This window comes from Marmota marmota, unplaced genomic scaffold (assembly GCF_001458135.2).
Source record: "Marmota marmota marmota unplaced genomic scaffold, marMar, whole genome shotgun sequence".
NCBI classification, from domain to species: domain Eukaryota; kingdom Metazoa; phylum Chordata; class Mammalia; order Rodentia; family Sciuridae; genus Marmota; species Marmota marmota.
The window spans coordinates 49,608,552-49,634,478 of NW_026000229.1; the positions used below are offsets into that span (position 1 = coordinate 49,608,552).

Sequence of the window (25,927 nt, forward strand, 5' to 3'; positions counted from 1 at the left end):
AGCCTACAGCCACCTACAGCCACCACTTTCCCTCAGGCAGGCTGCCAAGTGAGTCACAGGGAAGATGGGCAAACGTCCACCCACACTCCTGACCTTCAATGGTTCAGCTGCTCCTAGAATAGGGGCTCACAGATACTGAGTCATCATGTAAACCAGTTATCATCCCCTGAGTCAGGCTATTCAGAATTGCACTAGAGTGTGTGGCAGGGAAAGTCATTAGCGTGGTCCATGAAAGTGAATGTGTGGGCTTTAAACACCCACAGACACTCCTGTTCGAAGTGGCTAATAAACTCCAGGGAGGAAAAAGCTCAAAGTCCTTCGTTAAGTAAATATTCCTTCTCCAAAAGCAGTTTTTCTATACTGAATATTCTGTCCTAATCTTTAGTCATATTTCTGAAAGGAGTCCAAAAATAGCCCCTTAGTGTTCCGAGAAGCATCTTGGATTTCTCCAAGAGTTTAACATAATGTTATTGCCATGTATAACTTCCTAAAATCTTTAGTCACAAAAGAAATATCCCTGAAAGTAAAAACAAATAAAAAATTATTTCTTGAAGAGAGTCATCATCTAATGTCAGACACATTCATTTTCTCTGGCAAAGAAATTCCCCATTGTAAGCTCTGATGACAACCATATGGTGTATATTAAAGCCAGCCTTCCAGCTAGGCTAAGTGAAGATCTTCACTTGCTAGCTGTTGGACCTTGGGCAAGGCATTTGATGCCTTACTCTTCTTGGCAGTAAAACAGGCATGAATAAGAGCAGATCTTTCAGAGGTATCGTCAGGATTAAATGTGTTCACAGCTAAGTAAGAGATGTGGTAGTTACTACTCTTTTAATGAAGACTGGCAGCTAGACATGGTGGTGCACACCATGTAATCCCAGCTGCTCGAGAGCTGAGGTAGGAGAATCAAAAGTTCAAAGCAGCTTCAGCAATAGTAAGGAGGCCCTGAGCAATTTAGCAAGACCCTGTCTCTAAATAAAATACAAAATGGGCTGGGGATGTGGCTCAATAATTAAGTGGCCCTGAGTTCAATCCCCGGTAATAAAAGACAGACAGAACTGCTAAGCTATGTGTGGGACACATGGATGTACACTGATAAATATCAGAAGTTAAAAAGCAATAAGTTGCTTATAACAGAATACAGGAAATGAACAGTAGTAACTTTACAGTGGAAAAGTCTGGACAATGCTACCTGAACTAAGTGATCAAGGTTAACTTTGCCAGCAATAAGATGCAGTGGCACACACCTGTAATCCCAGCAGCTAGGGAGGCCGAGACAGGAGGATCTCGAGTTCAAAGCCAGCCTCAGCAATAGTGAGGTGCTAAGCAACTCAGTGAGACCCTGTCTCTAAATAAAATACAAAATAGGGCTGGGGATGTGGCTCAGTGGTCAAGTGCCCCTGAGTTCAATCTCTGGTACCCTCCCCCCACCAAAAAAAAAAAAAAGACATAATGGTATTGTATAGCTCCAGATTTGATATAATGAGAAGGGCACATGGCCTCTGTGGTAGCCTTCCTCAAAATTTAAAACTGTAGTACAATCAATCATCAGAGCTACCCAGGAGGCTGAGGCAAGAGGATCATAGGTCCCAGGCCAATCTGGGCAACTTAGTAAGACCCTGTCTCAAAAAATAAAAAGAGCTGTGGATACAACTCAGTGGTAGAGCATCCCCTGGATTCAATCCCCAGTTTATAGGGGGAAAAAAAAAAAAGCAGAGGTCACGAAAGAAAAGGAAAAACTGAGAAACTATCAATTGAAGAAGAGTAGAGAAATAACTATATGCAATGGAAATAAATTCAAGTAAAATCTGTAGTTTAGTGAATAGTATTGTACTCATATTAATTTCTCAAGTGTCAATAATTGTACTCATGCCAGATGTTTCTTGGGGAAGCTGGGGGATGAGCATATGAAAACTCTATGCTATCTTCATAATTACTAAGTAATAAAAAAAGGAAAAGGACAATGTCCATCAACTGAAATGTATTAAAAATGGAGTACTACTCAGAGCACTACAGAATGAACCAATGAACATATAATAACATGTTTGAACCTCCAAAGTATCAACTAAGTGAAATAAGCCATATGTTTATAAATACATGTGTACACACATGCACACAGAAAAGATGACCGTCATGCACGTAGTATAATCAACAAGGATAGATCACATATACAATGGAGGTCCCATGAAATTCTACCTCCTAGTAATGTAGTCATCTTAGTTTGTGTAAGTACAATCTGTGATGTTTGCACAATGTCAAAATCACCTAGCACAACACATGAAACTAAGAAAGGCCACAGTGCAGTGATAAAAAGCAAACAGGTGGCTCACCATGGGCCAGAGAAATGAGAGAGAGGATTTGGCTGCAATAAGGTAGGAAGAAAGTTGTTTTTTGGGTGACAGAACTGTCAAAATTCACTTTGTACATGCAGAGCTGGTGAATATTTCTGAATGTTAATAAAGCCAATTTTAGAATAATTTTTCAATTATAATACAGTACCTAACCTATTGGGTGAAGTAAAGTGGAAAAAAGAGAATAAACATATACACAAGTGTTTATCTGCAAAAAGAAACAATGGGCCAGGCACAGTGGTGCACACCTGTAATCCCAGACACTAGGGAGGCTGAAGCAGGAGGAACCCAAGTTTGAGGACAGCCTCAGCAACTTATAGAGATCCTGTCTCAAAAAATAAAAAGTTTTGGGGATGTAGATAGAGTACCCCTGGGTTCAAACCCCAGCACCCCTCCACACACATACACACACAAAAAAAAAAAAAAAAATACCGCAAGGATAAATGAAAAAGCTACTAAAAATTAAGAACTACGAGAAAGGAGAGAAGAGATGTGGGTGGAAATGAGACATCTCCGAATATAATTTGCTGTTTGTCTTTGAACTCCTTTAAATGTTTACATACTCAAGTACATTACACCAATAACATAGCTCATATGGCTTAATTCTTTGTGTGGTAATGAAATACTAATATGTTGCCTATATCCCATTTCATTAAAAATGAATGTAGACTATAAACTTGACCTAGCCAAATCATTTTTCTTCAATAATGAAGTTTCCCAGCTATATTTACTTGTGTTTTGCTCCAACATATCTGAAAGCTACCATCTGTGGATAATAAGAACAAAACACTATCACAGATTGTTTTAATTTCCTGACTGTTATCAGCAGCAAGAAGGTAACCCTGGAAACGAGGATTTACGGCATTCTATTTCCTACTGTTGGTCATAACCACAAAGGAGACCAAAGCAGCCTCCAAAATTTACAGGTTTGTCTATAAGGCCACCACACAACCTCGGTCTAAAGGTACACCTTTCTCATGCCAGTAACAATGAAGCAATGGCAGCAAATAGCACTGCTGAGCAACTATCCCTCGGGGAGTTAATCTGCTGGGGGGNTTCTTTTTACTGAATGATATAAGAATTAACATTGTCTAGGATATTTGGTGATCAGCACCAAAAATCAGAAATCTCTGAAGAAGCCAGAATTTGACTCTTGATTCGTCTGGCTGGGAGAGCAGCATTCAAAGACAATGGGAAATGGCTTGCTATACTGAATGCATCCATCCTAAAGGGCAGGAAAGAGAGCAGTGACTGCTTACTGGTTTTAGAATTAAAGAGAATGAGTCAGAAAGGGGGAAGAGGGGGTAGTACCTAGGCCATAAGGCCTCTTTGTTCTTGGCTAGAATTAAATCAGCTGAAGGAGCTAACAAAGATCTCTATCCTGATTCAGTGGAGCAAGGTGTGAATCACGGTCCCAGATGCTCCTAGTACAAGATAATATCAGAGCTGCCCCTACCAGGATACAGCACTCATTTCACTGTGCCTCTCGGTACCATGGTCATTGTGCTCAGGTCTCCCAATCCCATTGGGTTATAACCTGTCAGAGGTACTTATTGTATCTTAAGGCTTTGGAGTAGTTCCCACAAAGTTGTAACATCATGCACAAAACCGGAATTAAACATAGATCTCCTATGTCTATGCAATTAACATATGCATTTTTATTCAGTGATTCAACTCCTTAAAATAGATTGTAAAATAAAGGAACTCCAAAGACACTCATGTGACCAAGTGAACCTAAGAATTTTCACTGCAGCCTTATTGGTAATAGCAAAAATTGAGAAAATTGTCACTCAGAAGAATGATTACACAGCTTGGGTAGAGCTGCAATAAAATACAACCCAGGAGTGGAAATGAGTGAATTTGAACTGCATTTATAAATTCCTGAAATATTGTTTAATGGAAAAGGCATGACGCAGGGCTGGGGATGTGACTCAAGCGGCAGCGCGCTCGCCTGGCATGCGTGCGGCCCGGGTTCGATCCCCAGCACCACATACGAACAAGGATGCCGTGTCCGCCGAAAACTAAAAATAAATATTAAAATTCTCTCTCTCTCTCTCTTTTAAAAAAAAAAAAAAAGAAAAGAAAAGGCATGACGCAGAAGGATATATACAGCATAATTCATATTTGAATGGATATATTGCATATAAAATGAAAGCATAATAGACATAATAAGTAAGAGACTAAATTTAAGACAGTGGTTACCTCTGTGGCCAGAAGTTAAAGGATCCAGAAATAAAAAGTAATATCTTTCTTTTTTAGAAGCAATTACAGTAAAATATTAAGATTTGTTCAGACTTTGGATGCACTGTTTGGGGGTTTAGCTCAGTGGTAGAGTGCTTGCCTAGGATGCACAAGGCCCTGGGTTCAATCCCCAGCACTGGAAGGAAGGAAAGAGAGAGAAAGAAATTGAAGGTATTTTGGCTAAACTAGTTTTTCGTAGTTTGTCTTACCTATTTGGGACATTTTATAAATATAGGGTTTTTTTAAAAATTATGGTGTTTACATATATACTGATCCTTCTCCCTGCCCCCTTTAAAAATAAAAAATAAGGGTTGGGGTTGTAGCTCAGTAGTAGAGCACTTGCCAGCATGTGTGAGGTACTGGGTTCAATTCTCAGCACCACATTAAAAGAATAAAATAAAATAAAGATACTATTTCTATTCACAGCTAAAAATATTAAAAGAAAAAAAAATAAGCTGATGATACCTTGGAGCTGAGGGTGACAGATGGGGGGACAGAGGGTAAATACCTGCCTGCTTCTTACAGTGTTGCAAACTGCTTCAAACCCCCCTCCAAATCCTTTTCACTCTTCTTTTTCCAACGTGGACCCTGAAGAATGGCTTCCACAAAAGAAGAGTAGTAAGAAGGACCATACCAGCAACATTCATAAATATGTCCATGGAGAGAGCATCAAAAAGCGTGTCCCTTGGGGCTAAGAATATAGGTCTGTGAGAGAACACTTGGCTACCATGTGAAATTCCTAGCACTGTCAAAAATTAAAGTTAAAAAATATGTTCCTTAAACCAAGGACAGTGGTACACACCTATAATCCCAGAAACTCAGGACATTGAATTGATGATATAAGAACATGAAAGCACAATCTCTCCATCCACACTCAATTATTTAAGTGGTCTTAAAGGAACCTGACATGTACATTGAGGCAGGAGGATCCAAGTTTGAGGCCAGGTTCTGCAACCTAGCAAGACCCTGACTCAAAATAAAAACTAAAGAGCTGGGGATGTAGCTCAGTGGTACGTGCCCCTGGATTCAATCCCTAGGAACACACGCACACACAGCATGCCCTTCAGACACTCAAGAGATCCAGAAATTTGCCATGAAGGAATGGGGACCTCAGATATGCACAATGACACCAGGTTCAGGAGTAGTCTGGGCCTAAGGAATAAGGAAAGTCCTGTACCATATCTGTATAGTTGTCCAGAAAATGCAACAAGAATGAAGATCCGCCATACAAGCTCTATACTTCAGTCACCTACGTTCCTTTCACCACTTTCAAAAAAATCTACAGTCAATTTGGATGAGAACCTCTGATTTTCAAATAAAGTTGTAAAATGGCAAAAAATAAAAAATAAAAAAATTGAAGAACAACTCCCTAAACCATGCTCTGCAATTTAAAGACCTCAACTCTTTGGCATCAAAACATTTTGCTTTCTGCCTCCTGTTTGAAAAATTTGTTCTGTAAGAAAAGCAATGTCAAAACAAATTTGAAGAGGGAAAAAAAAAATCACCATCTCTGCTTTCATTTCCATCATGACAGTGCACTTCTTGTTAGAACTTCCAATACTCACAGCTTCTTGCACTTAAAAGACAGAGCTAACATTTGTAAAACTGGGCCAAAATAACCATGAACCCAAACATTCCACACATGGACATAATGGAGGAAACTAACAGGACTGTAGACAACTGGTTACACCATCTGCCAGAGAAGGCAGGGCTGCCGCACAGCTTTGATTCGATCTTTGAAGCTATTTCATAAACTGCAAATTTGTTAGCAGAAAAGATCCAGTACATTGCAGAGACAGTAAAAGTTTGGTTATTTTGAAAATTTTCATTCCTACTGTCCTTAACGGAAATAAACTCATGTTTCTTTTAAGCTATTAAAAGAAAGCCAAGGCAATTGACACAGATGCTATTTGGTGCCCTAAAAAGAGTACAACATACATGTTTTCACTCAACAAATACAGTACTGGTGAACTATTCCCATTCTCTCTGCCACCCATCATGAGCACATCACTGGAGATCTAGTTTCTACATATGAAGTTACATATCTTGCTCAGTAACACTGTTCCTGATTACAGCAATAATGTTCATTGTACTTTTATTTCAAGATAAAGAAATACTAAAATAAGAACATGAAAGCATAATCTCTCCACCCACATTCAATTATTTAAGTGGTCTTAAAGGAACCTGACTTGTACAGTGGTTCCAGTTACAGAATGGTGAAGTAGAAGGAACAAAAAGAATCCACAGACCCATGTTCTAGTGCAAGATTTGTGCAGATTGGGTTAGCTGGATTTTCAACAGCTTCACAGGTAAAAGAATGGCTCCGGGGTTCCTGGTTTAATAACTCTGGGGGTGTGGAAATAAATGTCAAACTATTAATGTTACCCTCCTGCTCTACTGATCAGCCTGGAGATGGGCATCACAGTAGCCAGAGGCTTTCTGTACTAAGGTAGGAAAAAAAGCACTTATTTTAAACTATTTTTATTTATTCTTGAATAAAATTGAAGGTTGCCAATCCCGTATATTATGAACTCTTAAAATTATCTAAAATAAGAACTCTCACTCTACTCTCAGTTAACTACTGTAAATATTTCTGGTAGATCAAGATTAGAGCATTACATGCTAAGAAAACAAAGTGTATTCAAGGAGCCTTTTTTTTTTTTTTAACAAAAGCACATACTTGCCAAATTTAGTTTTTTAATTGGATAATTTTGTAGACTTTCACAATCCAGCTGTTAAGCCGAAAACAGAATTTACAAAACAGATGGTGATAACAAGGTCTGGTTCACAGCAGTTCTAAAGAAAGAACACACCAATCTGATAAACTATCCATTTACTTTAAAAAGCCTCTAGCAGGCTCGTCTCTTACCACACTGCGTTCACTGCTGCCAGGGGATTTCTTAAAGTGGGCATTACGGAACCAAGGAGAATTCTATCCAAGAAGGGACCAGCAGAGTGTGCAAGCCACCATCATTAGTGACAAATGATTACGGAATAAGGACCATCCTTCGCAACAGCAGTTCCCAATATGGCCAATCACACAGATCTTCGGAAAATACAGCTTCCCAAGACACAGTAAGAAAATCTGATTCACTGAGTGTGGATAAGAACCCAGGATTATGTCTTTTAAAAACCCAAGAAATTCTGATGATCAGTTCGGGGTAGAAGCGCAGGACTTTGAGGACTGAAAAACCACCCCACTGCCGGGCCTCATTTGCTGTTTCAGCAAGGCTGAACCGGGAGCAATTTCTCACCATGAACCCTCACTGCAGCCACCAAGTCAAAGAGTGATGATTCCTGTGGACACTGTGAGCTCTGCACACAGCTGAGGAAAAGTCGAACAAGCTCTAGGGAAGCTGAAAAGGGTTGGGGAGAGCAGGGACAAAGGGGGGAGATATAGAAAGCTGGAGCCAACTTTACCTGAAGCAAAAAGGACCACACACTCCCAGGAAAGAGGAAGGAAGGAGAACCTCACATCAAAACACTGTGTCCCCATTCTAGAAAAATCAGCCACTTGAGACAGTCAGATTTTACAGCCCACTCAATTGAAATCATAACATGATCAAGTCTGTATAGTTCCTGAGCTAGATACAAGTATATCAAACTGGGCTGGGGATGTGGCTCAAGGGGTAGTGCGCTCGCCTGGCATGCGTGCGGAACGGGTTAGATCCTCAGCACCACATACAAACAAAGATGTTGTGTCCGCCGAAAACTAAAAAAATAAATATTAAAAAATTCAGGGCTGGGGATGTGGCTCAAGCGGTAGCGTGTTCGCCTGGCATGTGTGCGGCCCGGGTTCGATCCTCAGCACCACATACCAACAAAGATGTTGTGTTCGCCGAGAACTAAAAAAATAAATAAATAAATATTTAAAAAAAAATTCAAAAAAAAAAAAAACCAAATATATCAAACCATGATCTCAAGAGACTTTAGATCTGAGGAAATAAGAGGCCTGGGTATAATAGTATTTGGAGAATGGCTAAAAGTTAACCTACAAAAGTAATACTTTACAGAAAGAAAAACTTGTGGGATGAGGACAAAATTGAGTTGTATTGAAGATTTAAGATTTCAGGAGGCTGCAGGGTATGGGAGTGCACTCCTGTAATCCCAGCTACTTGGGAGGCTAAGGCAGAAGGATCACTTGAGCCCAGGAGTTTGAAGCCAACCTAAGCAACATAGCAAGATCCTGTGAATGAATAAATGAGGAGAGGAAAGGAAAGAAGAAAATTAAACATTAAATACTTACTAAAGAAGAACCAACTTGTTGGCCAACTAGTCAACCAACAAGAGTTGACTTTTGCCCTCTTTTTCTGACTCTGGACCAGAGCCCTGATCTCAAGCCACCTAATTCTACTCTGACCTACTAAAGTATGAACTGAATAGGGAGAACCCAAAGGCAGGACCCCTAAATGGGGTTTTTCTGCAATCGAAACTAGTTTTTCTGCAGTTTCAGCCATGAGGCTACAAAGCCTATGGCCAATGCTAGCAAACAAAATGAAGAGAGCAAATCTAACTTTTAAAAAGAAAGGTAACCAGGCATGGTGGTGCACACCTGTAATCCCAGTGACTCAGGAGGCTGAGGCAAGAGGATCCTGTTTGGGGCCAGCTTCCACAACTTAGCAAGACCCTGTCTCAAAATAAAAAAAAAATAAAAAGGGCTGGGGATGTGGCTCACAGGTACCCTTGGGGTCAATGTACAGTACCATAAAATAAGTTACTAGGTTAAAGACAAAGAACGGGTCAAAGCTACCTGTCAGCTCGGGAGAGCAGATCAGAAAGGGCAACCTAATACCCAGAGACTGCTGGAGCCCAGAGTTAGTGTGCATTAGTCACAAAATTCTATTTTATCAACTACTTATTTGGTTTCTATAAAGAAAAAAATCAGTAATTTAATGCTACTTTGACCTTTACTTTTTAAAATCAAACTGGAACAGTTTCAGGGAAAAGGAGAATCCCATTAAATCTTCAAACTAATAAAAAGCCTTTTTTTTTTTAAGGAAGTTCTCTAGAGAAATTTATCCTGTAAAAACAATCATATGAAGTATACAAAATTCCTACTATAAACATTTTACCTGAATTTAATCAAGTCTTGAGACCTAAATTACATTTTCCAAGAATATGGGCAATAGAGAAACAAATTAAATTTAAAAAAAACAATGATCAAATCACAAAGGTGGATTATCTTTCAGGACAACAAGCATCTCTGTAAGGCAGTGTTATGGGGTAGGGGCAAATGTATGGACCTCTAGTGGCTCCCAGTTTAAAAAAAAAAAAAATCATTAAAAGATGTTTGGGACCACTGAAGAAATGTGAATATAGAGTAGGAATTCGATGATATGAGGGAATTAACAATTAATTTTAATAAGGATGGAGTAAGTGGTTAAGAAGAAAAACTGTTTTCAAGGTGATATATTCTTTTTTTTTCTTTTCTTTTTTTTTTGGTGGTAGTGGGGAAGTGATTCCCAGGGATTGAACCCAAGTATCTCTATCAATGAGATACTTCCTCAGTCCTATTTTGAGACAGGTTCTTGCTAAATTTTCCAGGGTGGCCTCAAACTTGGAATACTCCTGCTTCAACCTCCCAAACTGCTGGTATTACAGATATGTGCCACCATCCCTGACCTGCCATTTTACCTCTTAATACAGGTCTTTGATTTATTATCAGTAAAAGAATAGAGTATGCCAATATGGCAGGAAGCTAATTTTGAATATAAGTATATAGATGTCCACTATATAATTTTGTCTACTTTTGTGTTTGGAAATCTTATAATAAAGGAATAAATTTTTAGAAAGCATGATCCTAAAATATTAGTTTTCTTGTTCTCCCAACTAACTGAGAAACTGCTTTTCTAGTTGATATGAAGTCCTTGTTAAAAATAATAATAATAATAAAATCTTTTTTAAAAGTATTTTTTTAGTTGGAGATGGACATAAAACCTTTAGTTTTATGTGGTGCTGAGGATTGAACCCAGTGCCTACATGTGCTAGGCAAGCACTCTACTACTGAGCTACAACCCCAGCCTAACAAACTAAAATTTTACATGATAGTAAAACTAGCAATTGGTTTTTCCCTGGTAGAGGCAACCCCAACACTTCTGTCAAGGGTGGAGAGTCCTTAAAGACTTCATCTAATCAAAGGGGCTATGGGTTACAAGTACACAGACCATGAAGAACACACAGATGAGGGAACTTTTCAAAACCTCTGGGAGCTGGGATTGTGGCTCAGGGGTACAGTGCTTGCCTAGCATGTATGAGACACTGGGTTCAATCCTCAGAACCACACAACAAATAAAATAAAGGTATCATGTCCATCTACAACTAAAAAAAAAAAAAAAAACACTGCATCACAAGAAAAAAAGAGATCTGTTATCAGAAACCATTAAGTATGCATGTTTCAAGGGAAAACCATACTGTTTTAGTTAGATTTTGTGTTGTTATGACCAAAACACTGAACATCCACTTATAGGAGGAAAAGTTTATTTGGGGCTTACAGTTTCAAAGGTCTCAGTCCATAGATGGCCAACTCCACTGCTCTGGGTCCAAGGTGAGGCAGCATATCATGAGGGAAGGGCATAGCAGAGGAAAGCTGCTTAGCTCATGGTGGTGTCAAGAAGCAGAGAGAGGGGGAGAAGGGGCCACAGAAAAGATGCACCCTTCCGGGACATGTTCCCAATGACCCACCACTTCTAGCAATGCCCTATTTACCTACAGTTACCACCCAGTCAGTCTATTCAAATTAGGATGGACTGATTAAGTTACAGCTCTTACAATCCAATCATTTCACCTCTGAATATCCTTGCATTAGCAGGAGTTTTGGGGGATATCTAATATCCAAACTATAACACACACCCCTAGCATTGAAAGTATTCTGAGGTGCTTACTGGGTCCCCCATCAGCTATGAGGAATCAACAGAGTGAGCAATGAGATGATACTGAGAGGCCCACAGTGCTGCAAGGAGCTTCAGCATGACAATCCAACTAATTACCAGTCTCACGGCCTCTCCCTGCACAGCAGACCAGAATAACTTGTCTAGGGTCATAAACCTAGAGGGCTTGCATGATGGCACACATTGAAGGATCCCAAAGTTAAGCCCAGCCTGAGCAACTTAGTGAAAGCCTATCTCAAAATACAAAATAAAAAGGGTTAGGGGATGTAGCTCAGTGGTAGAGCACCCCTGGATTCAATCCTAGTACCTAAATAAATAAACAAACCAACAAACAATAAACAAATTAGCAGGGATGCTATGACTAGCCCAGGCTAGTTCTTCCCTTGATAGCAGGATGTATTTTTGTTGACATACTAAAACACCAGTTTCAGAAACACCACACATCTTAGGATTGTATCAACAGAATTTCCAACACATTGTGAAACTGGATGATTTGCACCTCACTTGTAAAGGGCCCCATCCTTCAAAAGGCCAGTTAATCATGGTGGAAAGGAATAGAAAGGAAGAAAGAGACACTAACATGAATGAAAAATAGCATGGAGTAAGCAAGCCCTCCACAGAAGGAACTAACAGCTGGAGGCTATCGGCTAGCTCCTGCAGCTAAAAGGCCAATTAGTTCTGATGGGTGATCAGAGTGGCATACCACCATTGATGCCCAGGCATTAATGGGAGCTCTTACATTTTGAAGGGTGGTGGACATTTAGAGAGGTATGATCTACAGCAGCTCTGCCATAAACTACGAGACAGAGTCCTCACTGAGTAACAGCCTCTCCATTGAACTGCAGCATGGATAGCCCTAAATCATTGTTAATGAACATCTTAACACAAGTCCATGAATTACATAGGTATAAATGCATTTTAATCTATCTTAGTGACAGCTTCCTTGTTTGAGATGATTTTAATGGCTTTGATTCCTACTTAGAACAAATAAAAATAAATACTTATGACATGAAATACATCATGTGGGAGGATGGATATAATAAAATTATGTTGTATGCAATTATGAATATGCCACATTGAAACCCGTTTTGTATCATTAAAATGTACTAATTTTTTTTTTTTTAAATCATGCTTCACAGCAAGAATCATGTGCTCTTGGGAAAGCTGAAACAGCTGGACTAAACAAACCTCAAAAGAATTCAGCCCAGAACTCAGCAACAGCCAATTCCTCACCTAACCCTGGGTGCTTCTCCATAGAACTTTAGATTAAGAAACAGTTGTCAGTAAATGAAGGTGGGCAGGGGGCTCCCCATGGTTAGCAACCCACACCAGAAAGGTTTTTAAAAAAGGAGGTGAACAGACAAGATGGGCTAAAGACTGCACAAGGACAGCCCCAGGAAGGACTTTGCCTGGGTCTCAACACCAGTGTATGAATGAAACTAAACTAAATACTATACTGTCTTATGTGGGAAAATGGTTTTAGAAGATAAGAAAACACATAGGTAACAGGCTACAACACAACAAAATCTCTTATCCCTGGTGAGGAAAGACAGCAGAAGGAAGAAACCTATTAGAATTCAGAAAAGGCACTTTGGTGCGGACAGACTGGAGCAGGGCAAGCTGGGAGGCAAGGTAACTAGTGAAGTGGTCACTGTAATCAGGTGAGAGACATGGATGTCAGATTCTGGAGACATTCAGGTGGTATGATTCAGGACTTTTGAGCACGATTAACCAAGGGATTAATGGGAAGGCATAAATGCAGACAAAACAAATGACCAGAGTTTAGAGACTAGACCAAATAGCAACACGTATTCAGGTAAAGTTTATTAGAAGGACTGACTATGTAGGACTAGAAGATACTTTCAAAATATCAGAAAAAGGAGGTAGTCCTAATGTCTTCAGTGTTAACCTTGAATAAGTTTAAGATAAGGGCCCAGTGGGTATGGCTCAGTGGTAGAGCCCCGCCTAACATGCACAAGGCCTTGGGTTCCATCCCAGCAAATAAATAAACTAAATATATGTAATTGTTTTGAAAACATCATTTAATTTTAACTGGCATACTGTTTTACAGCAAACTTTTTTAGTAAGTAGAAGGAGTACACTAAAATAATGATAAAAAGTTTGGCACAGAAACATGTAAGCCGGTAACATGGTAGGTATTTGTGCACTGTACCTAATTACATGTGCTACACTTGTATACAACTGGCGGCACAGCAGGCTCATTTACACCACCATCACCACAAACTCACAGGTAACGCACTGTACTATAATGTTAGAATGACCACAAGGTCACTAGGCAACAGGAATTTTCCAGCTTCCTTATAATTTTGTGAGATCATCGTCATGCCAGGGTTGACTGAATGGTTGTCATGAGGCACATAATTGTATATGTTCTATTTTTCTCTGATTTCAGGGTAATTGTTTTCAGCAATACATACTGTACAACTGTGAAAATTTAGCTAATTATTAGAACAAGTTGTGTTTCTTTTACTCCTAGATTTGAAATAACTTTGTCACAATATTTTTTTAATTTTTTTTTTTTTTTTAGTTGTAGGTGGACACAATCTTTTATTTATTTTTATGCAGTGCGGAGGATCGAACCCAGTGCCTCATACGTGCAAGGCAAGCGCTCTACCACTGAGCTACAACCCCAGCCCCACAATATTTTTAATCTATTTGAAAATACATGTACATACTTCAGAAATCAAAATTTTTAAAGTATCACTGACCCTCGAACAACATGCTTTTGAGTTGTATGGGTCCACTTATACATGGATTTATTTGTTTTTGGAGATTTGGGACAATGTGAAAAACTCAGACAAACCAGGTAGCCTAGAAATATTTTTTAAAATTAAGAAAAAAATTAAGTATGCCAAGAATGTACAAAATATGTGTAGATAATTCTATTTTATCATAAAATAGACACAAACCCACTACAAAAAGCGAAAAATTGTGCTAGGCGTGGTGGCACACACCTATGATCCCAGCAGCTCAGGAGGCTGAGGCAGGAAGATTATGTGAATTCAAAGCAAGCCTCAGCAAAAGCAAGGCACTAAGCAACTCAGTGAGACCCTGTCTCTAAATAAAACACAAAATAGGGCTTCGGATGTGGCTCAGTGGTTGAGAGCCCCCGAATTCAATCCCTGGTACCTAAAAAAAAAATAGGAAAAAACGTGAAAAACTGCCAGGCACAGTGGCACATGCCTGTAATCCCAGCAACTCAGGAGGCCAAGGCAGGAGGATCCCAAGTTCGCAGCCAGCCTTAGCAATTTAGTGAGGCCCTAAGCAACCTAAGGAGACCCTGTCTCTAAAATATAAAAAAAAAAGGGCTGGGGATACAGTTAAGCACCCCTGGGTTACCAGGGTTACCAAAAAAAAAAAAAAAGTGAAAACTGACTAATCAAAAAAAGGTAGACAACTAGACATTTAGCTGTCTCCAGACAGAAGCACATGCCACCATCTATGAAGTATTCTTGATTTAATGTAAGGGTTGGGGGTATGCAAGTCTCTAAATCTAATTACTAGTGTATAAGCAATACAGGGGCAAAAGGGACATGCTAACCTAAATCGTGAGAATTAAATAAGCAAAACCTAGGAAAAAATGATAAGTAACACTGGTCCTCTTATGGTTTTATTTTAATATACAGTTTTAAAACTAATTATTGCAAGATATTGAGTTCATCATCCAGCCAGTGTTCATTTTTATCCTCAAATTTTTAGTAAAAAAATTCTGATTTGTTTTATTTTTGCCATATGGGCCATACAGTTCCAGCATCTGCCATTTATGAAAACTCATTTTATTTTGCACTGCAAAGCCTAAAATGTGGGATATTCTACAGGACAAATGGCCCTGTTTGTTCAACAAAGTATTAGAGACTAAAACGGAAGTACAAAATGTAACAAACTCAAAGAACCTTAAGAAGACTTATCCAGTGTAATGAGTAAAGTTTGTTTGGATCCTGAGTCAAACAAATAAGCTTATAAAAAAAATGCCTGTGAGAAAATCAGAGCTAAACAAACACTGGCTACATATGTGATGTTGGGGAACAACTGTTCAAGTATGATCATATATTATAGTTTTTTTAAGTTCTTATATTTTAGAAATGTCTTAAAGTATTTATTAGTGAAATGACATATCTGGGATTTGCTTTAAGATAATCCAGTGGAGGAGGGCCTTGAGGCAAGAGGGACCAGGCAAGAGGAACCGAGCAAGACAGACTGACATGTATGTTGACAGCTACTGAGGTTGAGCAATGGTGCACAGAAGCTCATTCTTAACTGTGGGTACATGCGACATTTCTACAATAAAGTACTTAAAAACTGTCATCCTAACAGGATGAAAAGTTAAGAAGTGCTATCTGTCCTTAAGAAATTAATTCAAGGGGCTGGGGCTGGGGCTCAGTGGTAGATCCCTCGCCTAGCATGCGTGAGGCGTTGGGTTCGATCCTCAGCACCACATAAAAATAAATAAAATAAAGGTATTGTGTCCAACTACAACTAAAAAAAAATTGTTTTTTAAAGAAATGAATTCAAATATTCATGAATCCTTCCACCTGAGCTGGGCAATTGGCTAGGAATTCAAAGACAAGAACAGACAGTCTCCTGTTCTCTAAAAATGCCTAAAAAACTGCTACCAATGCTGTAAGAAGACAAAATTCTAGTACATGAATGTCCTCTCAGCCTTGACTATAACAAATTTATAACAGATACTCTGTTAATTCAATCCACATTAATCCCCAACCCAATTGCCATAGACACAGTAGAGAATTTACTGTTGTAGGGAACATATTTGTTTACATAACCAGGAATTAAGAACTGTTCATACAATCCAAGATTCATAACCTGGGATCCGATGATCAGACAGTGGCCCTCTCCTGGTAAATCTTAATACTGCAGTCCCATTCAACCAAATACTGGACTGACAGAAGTGTGCAGCAAATGAGTTGGGTGGGGGTGGAGGGTGCAGCAATGCATGGAGTAGTTTCTAAAGCTAGACAGCAAACAGCAGATGAAAGGAGAGGAAGAGATTCAAATAAACCATAAAACATTATGAATAAATTAAAGACAGCGTTAGAGATTATGACAATTCTTTCTCCATCACCCTCTCAGCCCGGCTACTCTCAAGATTCCAGCCTGGGCAGGTTTTTCCTAGGCTTCAATTTCCTCATCTATAAAATGGAAATTATATTACCTACCCTATAGGACTACCATGAATATCAAGCCAGGCCTCATACGTCAAGAACTCAGACAGGGTCCAGTAGGTGGCAAGCCATCTGCGGAGTATGTCATTCAGATATGGGTCAGCTCAGCATCATTCCCCAACCCAGGCTCCTACCTCCCAGCAGAGATCAAGTTCCTTTGCTAAATGCTTTCCTTGAGCTGTGCATTCACTGTCGAATTTCTCTTTCCTGTGATTCTATAATGTGTTTTCTTTCCAAGAGGCTGTGAGTTCCATGAGAGCAGGAGCCACAGTCAGCTTTGCTCATTCTGTATTCCTAGCATTCAGCACAGTGCCTGGCATGTGATTAATTTTTTAAAAAACAAAATTGTAGTAAAAATCCATACTAATCCTAGTTAGTCTTACGAATAATAGTATTAGTACTCACATGGATTGAATAGTTTCCCCTTAAAAAATACATGTTGAAGTCCTAAACTCCAAGTACCTTAGAACATAACCTAATGATATTGTTGCTGATGTTATCCAACTTATAATGAGACATACTGGAATACAGTGGATCCTTAAATCAACACAACGGGTGAACCCAGAAGATAGAACTTGGATGTTGACAGAGGCAGAGAGTGGACTGTTGAAGCCGCAAACCAAGGAACATGTGGGACTGTTGGTCCTACTACCAGAGGCTGGGAAGAGCAAGGAAGGACACCCACCACAGGTTTCAGAGGAAGTGGGTATTATGGACACCTTGATTTCAGACATTTAGCCTCTGGGACTGTGAGACTTGATTTCTGTTATTTTCACCACCCAGTTATGGTATTTCATAATGGCAGCCCTAGGAAACCAATACAAGTACCAACCCAGCGGCTTTGTTTGGTATGTCAAGTTACGCATAGTGCCTTTCCCTCCCTTGTCAGAAAAATTGTTTACAGATATAAATGTGTATTTATATTTATATTTGACACTATGGATCAATCCCAGGGGTGCTCTACTACTGAGCTACATCCCCAGTCCTTTTTATTTTTTTGAGACGGGGTCTCCCTAAGTTGCCCAGACTGGACTCAAACTCTGGATCTTCCTGCCTCAGCTTCCAGAGTAGCTGGGATCATAGGTATGTGCCAATCCTAGGTATAGATTATATTTTTTAAATTTGTTGTTTTAACATATTTTTAAAGGAACTATTAGGACTGGCTTTTCTTCTCAATTTTCAATAACCTCTTCTTAATAGTTTTAATCCATTTCGATTTCCTGCAAATTCCAGTCATTAAGATATCCACAGCTTTGTCATTTTTCTCCTCTTTATTCACAGTGCTCTTTCTAGCAGCAAATAGACCTAAATTGTATATGAGCATCAACAAAATTAAAAACAAATTATTAGTCAAGATTTAAATAAGCTGAACATTCAAAACAGCATCTCTTAATAAATGAACTTTTCTCTTTTTAATACTTATTTTTGTTTTTAGTTATAGTTGGACACAAAACCTTTATTTTTATTTATTTTTGTGTGGTGCTGAGGATTGAACCCAGGGCCTCACACATGCTAGGCAAGCACTCTACCGCTGAGTCACAACCCACCCTCTAATAAAATGAATTTTTCTACAATATACTTTAAAACTTGGGACAAACTCACCTTTCACCAAAGATGTAAGAAGGAATAGTAAATTATTTGACTTTTTGTCCCTTTTACATGCTAAAAACTGTTAGTTTTTATTTTTAGTTCAGCATAACAGCCTGGTTTAATCAATCAGAGAGGTTTGTGATTCAAAAAGAAAAATCTTTTGTGACTACCACATTACAGTATGAAGTAGCTAAGAATTCATTCTTGTATAAATGAAGTATCTGACTGCCTTGCGTAATCCTCAGAGAATGGAGACAATCTGGCAGGGAACATGGTTGAGGAGGGGACCTGATTTACTGTGCATGCCTGAGCCTCCCCAGCCCCATCAGGGAAAACAGTCACCTCTGGTGCCATCTCCTCAAGCTAGATGATATCCACGCTTCCCAGATTTGGAGACACTGTCAACCTGATTATGAAAACTGTCTTGGCAGTCTGGATAAGACAAGCTAAAACCTAATTTAACTAGAAAATGTGATAGAGCCAAGATTCTTGTGTACTCCCATAAACTCATCTTAAAAAGGACAACTGAGCTGGGTGCAGTGGCACACGCCTTTAATCCCAGCAGCTCTGGAGGCTGAGGCAGGAGGATTGAGTTCAAGGCCAGCCTCAGCAACTTATCATCGAGGCCCTAAGCAACTCAGTGAGACCCTGTCTGGGGATGTGGCTCAGTGGTTAAGTGCCCCTAGATTCGCTCCCCAGTATCAAAAAAAAAAAAAAAAAAAGGACAACTGATAGACAAGTTGTACCCATTCAACATTTGGCAGATAATACTCTCTAAAAACGTTGCTCCTTTTTTATATCTGGGAGAGGACAGGGAATAGGAAGGGTCAGTCACAGGGAAATAAAAGCCAAAGATCTCAGGGTGTAGTGGACACTCAAATTTTAATTCAGTACTGGTTCTGAATAAAAGGAGAGTGGACATACAGGAAAGGGCCCTTGTATAGAAAGAACTCACCACAAGAAAAATTGAATATGTAAGAGAAATAGGCTATGGCTATATTGAAATGGGGCAGAAACAGAAAAAGATGAGTTGGTGTAAGTTGGTCCAAAGATCAGCCTATGATGCTAGATTCTCCCGTTCCTTGGAGAGGTGCTGGTGTCCACTCCACCTACAAGCTACAGCCCAGAAGTGAACAGGAAACTGGGAGAATTATACAGCTGTGACATAGCCCTGTCTTGGGCAACCACAAATGCTTCCATGAGAACACACTAGAAAGCTGGGGCAAAGGTCATGGAGAGAAGCTGCAGTGTGGGGACATGATAAATTCCCTAGGGCATCAGAAACTAGCCTCAAATCACACAAGAGGAGGGAACTGCAAAAAGAAGGAAGAAAAAAAAAAAAACTTGGGGAATATGAAATACTAACCTACATTTCTTTTTTTGGTACTAAGTATTGAACACTTTACCAATAAGCCTCATCGCCAGTCCTTTTTTTTATATTTTAAGTTAAGACAGGTCTCACTAAATTGCTGTGCTGGCCTCAAACTTGCCATTGTCTTCCTCAGTCACTAGGATTACAGGAGTGCACAACTGTGCACCCTGGCCCAACTTACATTTTCTTACATTTTCTCGCACATCAACAATATTAACCAAAAATTAATATGCAGAATATAAAGTAAATAAGGTCCTAATCTGTTCACAAGCTTAGAAATGAGTTTCAAAGATTATTCCTATTCAAAATAATCTATAGTAGTCAGATTTATGCTCCGAAAGAAATAAAAATTGAGGATTGTGCAGGATTGTCCTATTACTCTCTTCTATATTTTCTACAAAGGTATGACTCCTCCAGCCACCTGCCACTCACTTCTCCCACCTGTATCCTTCCTTCTCTCTCCCATCCTGGGTGGTCCAAGACATGGAAAACCACCATTTCAGGTTCATTTCTTTAAACTCAGTATCAACCTTGCTGTCTCTCTACTCAATCTGCTTTAATTATATATCTCTTAAAAATAAATATTTAATCCTTAATTGTGATATTCTAATATTTTTCAAAACTTTTGACTGCAACCCCAATGAGAAATGCATTCCACATGTGGAGTCAAGTTTTAGGGAACTCACGGGTATGATTTGTGTGTGTTCATGCACGCACACACACAAATCATACCTGTGAGTTCCCTAAAACTTTATCCTTACTAGTCTTATTGCATATGATAAACTGATCTTATCCATTCTACTCCACCATTTGCTTGTTTGTTTTTAATGCTGGTAACCCAGCTCAAAGTTGAAGTATTTGGTAGATAAAGGCGCACTGATTCATCTCCCTGTGTTGCACCATAAGGAGATAAGTACTGAAGAGTTCAGCCATGGGGCTGCCTGGCTCTCCCACTTGTAAACTGTCAACCTTTCTGCCTTGATTTCCATGTCATGGGGTAAGAGAACAGAATTCACCTCAAAATTGAGGATTAACCAAGACCATCCATGCAAAGCACTGAACCCATTAAGACATTCAATTAATAACCATTAATTATTTTAAATAAGGTCCATGAGCTTTTTTATCATAGTAAAATAGACACAAAATTCTTCATTTTAGCCATTTTAGAGTGTATGGTTCAGTAGCATTTGCAATACGGTGCTTTCATCCTAGAACATTTTTATCATCCTAAAACAAAGCCCCATACCCATTAACCATTAAGCAGTCACTTCCCATTCTCCCCTCTTCCTCAGATGGCAATCACTATTCTGCCTCATTTGTAAGTCCTCAGACTTTTTAAATAATAAGTTAACACTTGATTAGAACAGTTTTCTAAGATAGAATAAAGTGCTCTTTGGAGACTTTAGTCCTCTGTAGCTGAATCTTGACTTATGAGACAAGCTGCTGCTGCTCTTTCTCAAGTAAACCTGTGGCTCACTTTAGGTAGTCTGTGGCCTGTCCCTCCCATGCTAGGTTACAGGCCACTGTCCTGCCAAGGCTGTGGAGACACCTCCTCCTCCTCCTGTATCTTCAAGAGACAGAATGAACAAGATCCCTAAAGGGTCTTCTCCATTATATCCCAGAATATTTACTCTGGGATAACTGAACTCACAGAAAACAGAACCATTATTCTTTACCCTTTGCATTTTGAAACTCTAAACTTTTGCCATCAAGAGGTGAGAAAATCATGGGACTAGAGGTCCATTTCTTGGCTTTAGGATATAGTATCATTTCCTCTTGGCACCCCACCCCTCTCATGCTTTGATTTCCCACCCTTCCTTTAGGGTGTGGAAGACTAGGCAAAAATAACTTTGTTCTTCCCAGGATGTAGTCTGAGTTGCTCCATACTCTTTCAGGAAAATAACAGGGACAGCACTGTTTTTTTCTAGGAGAAACGGTAAAGGCAAAGGCTTCTTCACAGAAATAAATGTCACCAATATGTACAGAAGACGTGGAATGAAGAACAATGCCTTTGATGCCAGCCAAAGATACCAGAAGATTTTAAAAATAAATAAATATCAACACTGCTCGCCTGATAAACAGGCATTCCTGGATTATTCTCCATTCCCCTTCACATGGCCTCCTCACAGACCCACACTGCCTGCTAACCCACCGCTGAAAGCTGGACAGGCATCCAGACTACACTGGGTCAACCCAGCTGACTTGGAGGGAGGGGACTCTGGAGCATCAGCTGAGAATTGCTTTCTTTCTTTGGAAGGAGGAAAAGGACGAAGGCTTTCAGCAGCAAATTAGCCCAAGAAACCTCACACCTCAAACTCCAGGGAAGACTGCACTCAGAACTGTTCCAATTTTTGGAAAAGTCCTGAGCTAAAGTAAACTTGAGATGGATGAAAGAATTAACAACTCTCTGAAGTCCCCAGTCCCCTGATAAATAAATCAGAATGCTGGTCCCTGGATTTTGCGGCGTAAGAACTCTGGATGACCGATGCACACGAAGCCAGGGCTTCACTCCAAGCCCCCCCCAAAAGGGGGGCGGGGGCAGGAAGGAGGATCTCAAGAAAAGAAACGACCTAGGAACCTGTCATTTCCAACAAGTGCGTAGGCGATCCTTATCAAGTTGTGTTCTGCTAGTGCCTCAAGCACCCGGTTCTGGGTGCTCAGGTGAGAAGGGCAGCAAAAGACTCTCGCCCGCCGAGGAGCTCAGTGACAGCGGTTCCGCCCAAGGAACCCCCAGCCCCAGGCTCTAGAGGGGAGGTTGAGTGCTGGGAGAGAGGAGGACCCCGCGAAGACAGCTGCAGGGATCTCCGGGAGGCGAGGCTGCTGCTCTCCTGGGCGCCTGGATCCTCGCCTCGGGGCAGCTGGCCAGCACGGAGGGCGGGGTTCGAAGGTGACAGCACTGGGCTCCCTCCGCCCAGAGTGAGGCAACTCCGGAAACTTCCTGGAGCCGCCGCCGGCTTCCCCGCAGCCACCTCTCCCGCTCCCCGCACGTCCCAGTAGCCAGCGCGGACGCGGCCGGCCGGGACACTGACCTGAGATGGTCTCTTGGTAGCCTTTGGTGAAGAACTGCATGGCCGTGGCCGCCCTCAAGGGCGTCTTGAGCAGCCCCTGCCGCTGGGGGTCCTCGCCCAGAGAGCGCAGGATGGACGAATAGGCGGCCGCCAGGTTGGGGAGGTTCAGCTCGTTTTCCTCCACACCGCGGGGTCCTTCGCCCTTCCAGCCGTCTGCGGGCTGGGGGCTTTTGGCCTCGGGCCGCGGGGACTTCTCCGCCGGCCTACTTGGCCCGGGCCGAGACGGCTCCCGCTCGGGAAATCCATTGGTGCACCTGGCTCCCCGCGGCTTCTCCGCCGGCGCCCGAACCGGGCCCTTCTCCATGGTCCCGCTGCTACCGCTCGGGGAGACCCCGGGGCGCCTCAGGAGGCTGCAGCTAAACTTCGCAGGCGGCGGCCCGCAATGACCTGTGGCCCGAATCACCTGAGGACGGTAAGCGATCTGGCAGAGACAAGCTCGAGTCAAGGCCGCCGCCGGCTGGACAGACCGGCAGCGCCTCCTTTTTATGGCCCGGCGGCTTGGCCGGCGCCACGGGGTGCTCCCATTGGCCCGGGCCGTTCGCGTCACGGCGCTCGCTCCGGCCCCTCGCCCTGCCCTTAGGGTGGGCCCTCCAGAGAGGCCACGGCCCTAGACTGCCCCAAGGCAACCGGCGGAGCAAGTGGGTCCCTCGGGTCTCACAGTGGGACTAGCCGAGTCCGAAAAGAATCCGGCATCTTGGAACCATAGACGTTGTCTGGGCGCCCGGTCCGCCCTCACTTCGCTTAGGGAAAAGAGGGCGCTGCATTATAATTGCTGTGGTCTCCTCACCCTGTGAAGGATGAGCGAACAGGTGGTCTCGGCTGAGGGAGAAGAGAGGAAGATATGCTGGTGATAAGATAACCAACTCTTGGGTTTTTAAGACAATATTACAATGTCACACTTGTTTGTTAGTTTTAAATGTGTCCAACGCAGGTACCACCCTAGGAGAAACCTCTGGCCATTGTCAGGGTATGTGTGACACTAAGTGGCCCTTGTGTGAGTCACTATACCTAGGAGAATAAAATTCTTTTTAAGAGAGAGAGAGAGAGAGATTTAACATTTATTCTTCAGTTTTCGGTGGACACAACATCTTTATTTTATTTGTATGTGGTGCTGAGGATCTAACCCAGCGCTGCGCTCATGCCAGGCGAGCACGTTACCGCTTAAGCCACATCTCCAGCCCAGAATAAAATTCTTGAAGGCAAGCACAGATACCAGACCTCAAGACCAATTCTCTATTTTATCTCAATGTGACCTTTGTCTTCCACAGGGATCAGGCAAACTATACTCTTTTCATTAGCAAGTGTTTGGTGGATAAGCCGAGGGGCCTGGGGCCAACCACTTTCCTCTAGCTTGTTCCCTATATAATGTCAGAAACTGCATGTGGCCAAACTAATCAGTTGCAAGAATAGCCCAAGGAAATAATCTTTTTTTTTTTTTTTTTTTTTTTTTTTTTTGCTGAAATTTGCAAAACTGAGAAACGTCTTGTAACTAGGAGATTAGGATCAGAGGTGCCTCATTTAACCACAAACCTCCACCTGTGAGAAGGTGCCCACTAATCTTCCATCACCCTTCTCCTTTTTAAACCTCCCCTAAATCAGCCTATGGCAAGAGGGCTCCTTGGGAGAAAAATCCCTGACATCTGCTCATCAGATAGCTTATGTAATAAATTCTGTATCACTGTCTTACCTTTTGTGGGTAACTTTTCTGGGAGCCAGAACTTTGACCCTGGAGAAATTAATTCAAATGAAGAACAGTTAAGGCTTTCATTTAAAACCTATTTGTGACTGGTTGCGGTGGCCCACACCATATCAGCCACCAGGAAGGCTAAGAAAGAAGGATCAGAAGTTCAAGGTCAGCCTCAGCAGCTTTGTGAGACCCTGTCCCAAAATAAAAAGGGCTGGGGATATAGTTCAGTTGTAAAGCTCCCCTGGTTCAAGGGTTCAATTCCCCAACACCCACCAAAAAAAAAAAAAAAGTGTGCATTTTGTGGAAATGCATTTGAGAAATTTGGCACTCCATCCATTTAAAGTGACGTGCAAAGCTTCGTTACCCAGATGTTGGTACAAATTGTGAAATGCTATTGATCAAATGGACTCTTAACCAATGACATCTGCTTTGATTGTTTTGAGATTAAAAAAATGAACCTTTTGGCTGAAGGTGTTACCGATATGTTACCGCTGTTGACCAGTGACAAGTCCTTGCTTCCCCAATGTTGAAGTATAACACCAGAGAAGCACGCTGAGGCAAGGTCAGAGTGGAAAGTAGAGGCTTTATTAAAGGACAGCAGAAAAGACTTCTCCCAGAGAAGGGGACCCAAGAGGTGGAATCCGTGGAAGTGCGGTTGTTTCCCCTTTTTATAGTTCTTTCAATGATGGAATGTAGGTGGGAAGGCCCAAAGGGTGGGGCACAGGTGGGGCAAAGAAGTAATCTTCATTAACATTTCTTTGGGATGGGCTCTGGGCCTTGGGGACATTAACATTCCAAGAGTTGTTCTGCTTTTCCCGGAATTCATTCTTAACATGGCCTCCATTTTGGATCTTACTCAATATTAGGCCAGATTTACCTAACTACACTGACTACCTAACTTTAAATCTGGCTTCAAAGGATTATATCAAATGTGAGTTTTAAACATGTGTCAAATTAATAACTTATTTGCTTCAAAGAGTTTCAAATGCTAATTTTCGGACTCGTTTATACAGAAGTATTAATAGGTGTAGGCTCAGACAAACCAGGAGAGTAGCCCCTGGAATTATTCTGAACGTGTAAAGTGTTGGGAAAACATAACGGCAGCAGCACCCCAGAGTAAAACCCCAGCATGGTGTCTAACGACCCTCTTTCTCCTCTTTTTTTCTTTCACTGGCGCTAAATGTTCCCGCCGGTGCCAATGTTCAAACCCTGCTGGTGGGAAGCCTTAGCCCCAATAAGAATTAACTTCTTGGGCTCCGGAACTGACATATGGAAGAGCTTGCCAATAAACGGGTGAGCTGTTATCTACCTCAGCCCTGCGACCTCTCCTTAGACCTATATAAACACACAGCCTTTTGTAATAAAGCGGAAACCTCTTTGGTGATCTGTGTCTTGTGGTGCAGCGTCTTCCAGTCTTACATAAAGGACGATGGGAAAGCTCTGTAAACTCAACAAGCCAAAACAACCGTTTACCTGTCTGAGATTTTATTAGCAGGATGTAGCTGCCAGTCGCAGAGGAGAAGGGAAGGG

At 41.2% G+C, this 25,927-nt stretch overlaps 1 protein-coding gene across 1 annotated transcript in view; it reads right to left on the reverse strand.

The window, feature by feature from the left end:
* The window catches only part of Gch1 (GTP cyclohydrolase 1), a 39,614-nt gene extending 16,426 nt beyond the window's left edge, over window positions 1-23,188 (reverse strand). Inside the window, exon 1 of the mRNA XM_015480905.2 lies at window positions 22,672-23,188. Within this exon, the coding sequence (XP_015336391.1) occupies window positions 22,672-23,014 (343 nt within the window). The 5' untranslated portion in view covers window positions 23,015-23,188. The remainder of the gene's footprint in view (window positions 1-22,671) is intronic.
* Between the last annotated feature and the right edge of the window lie 2,739 nt (window positions 23,189-25,927).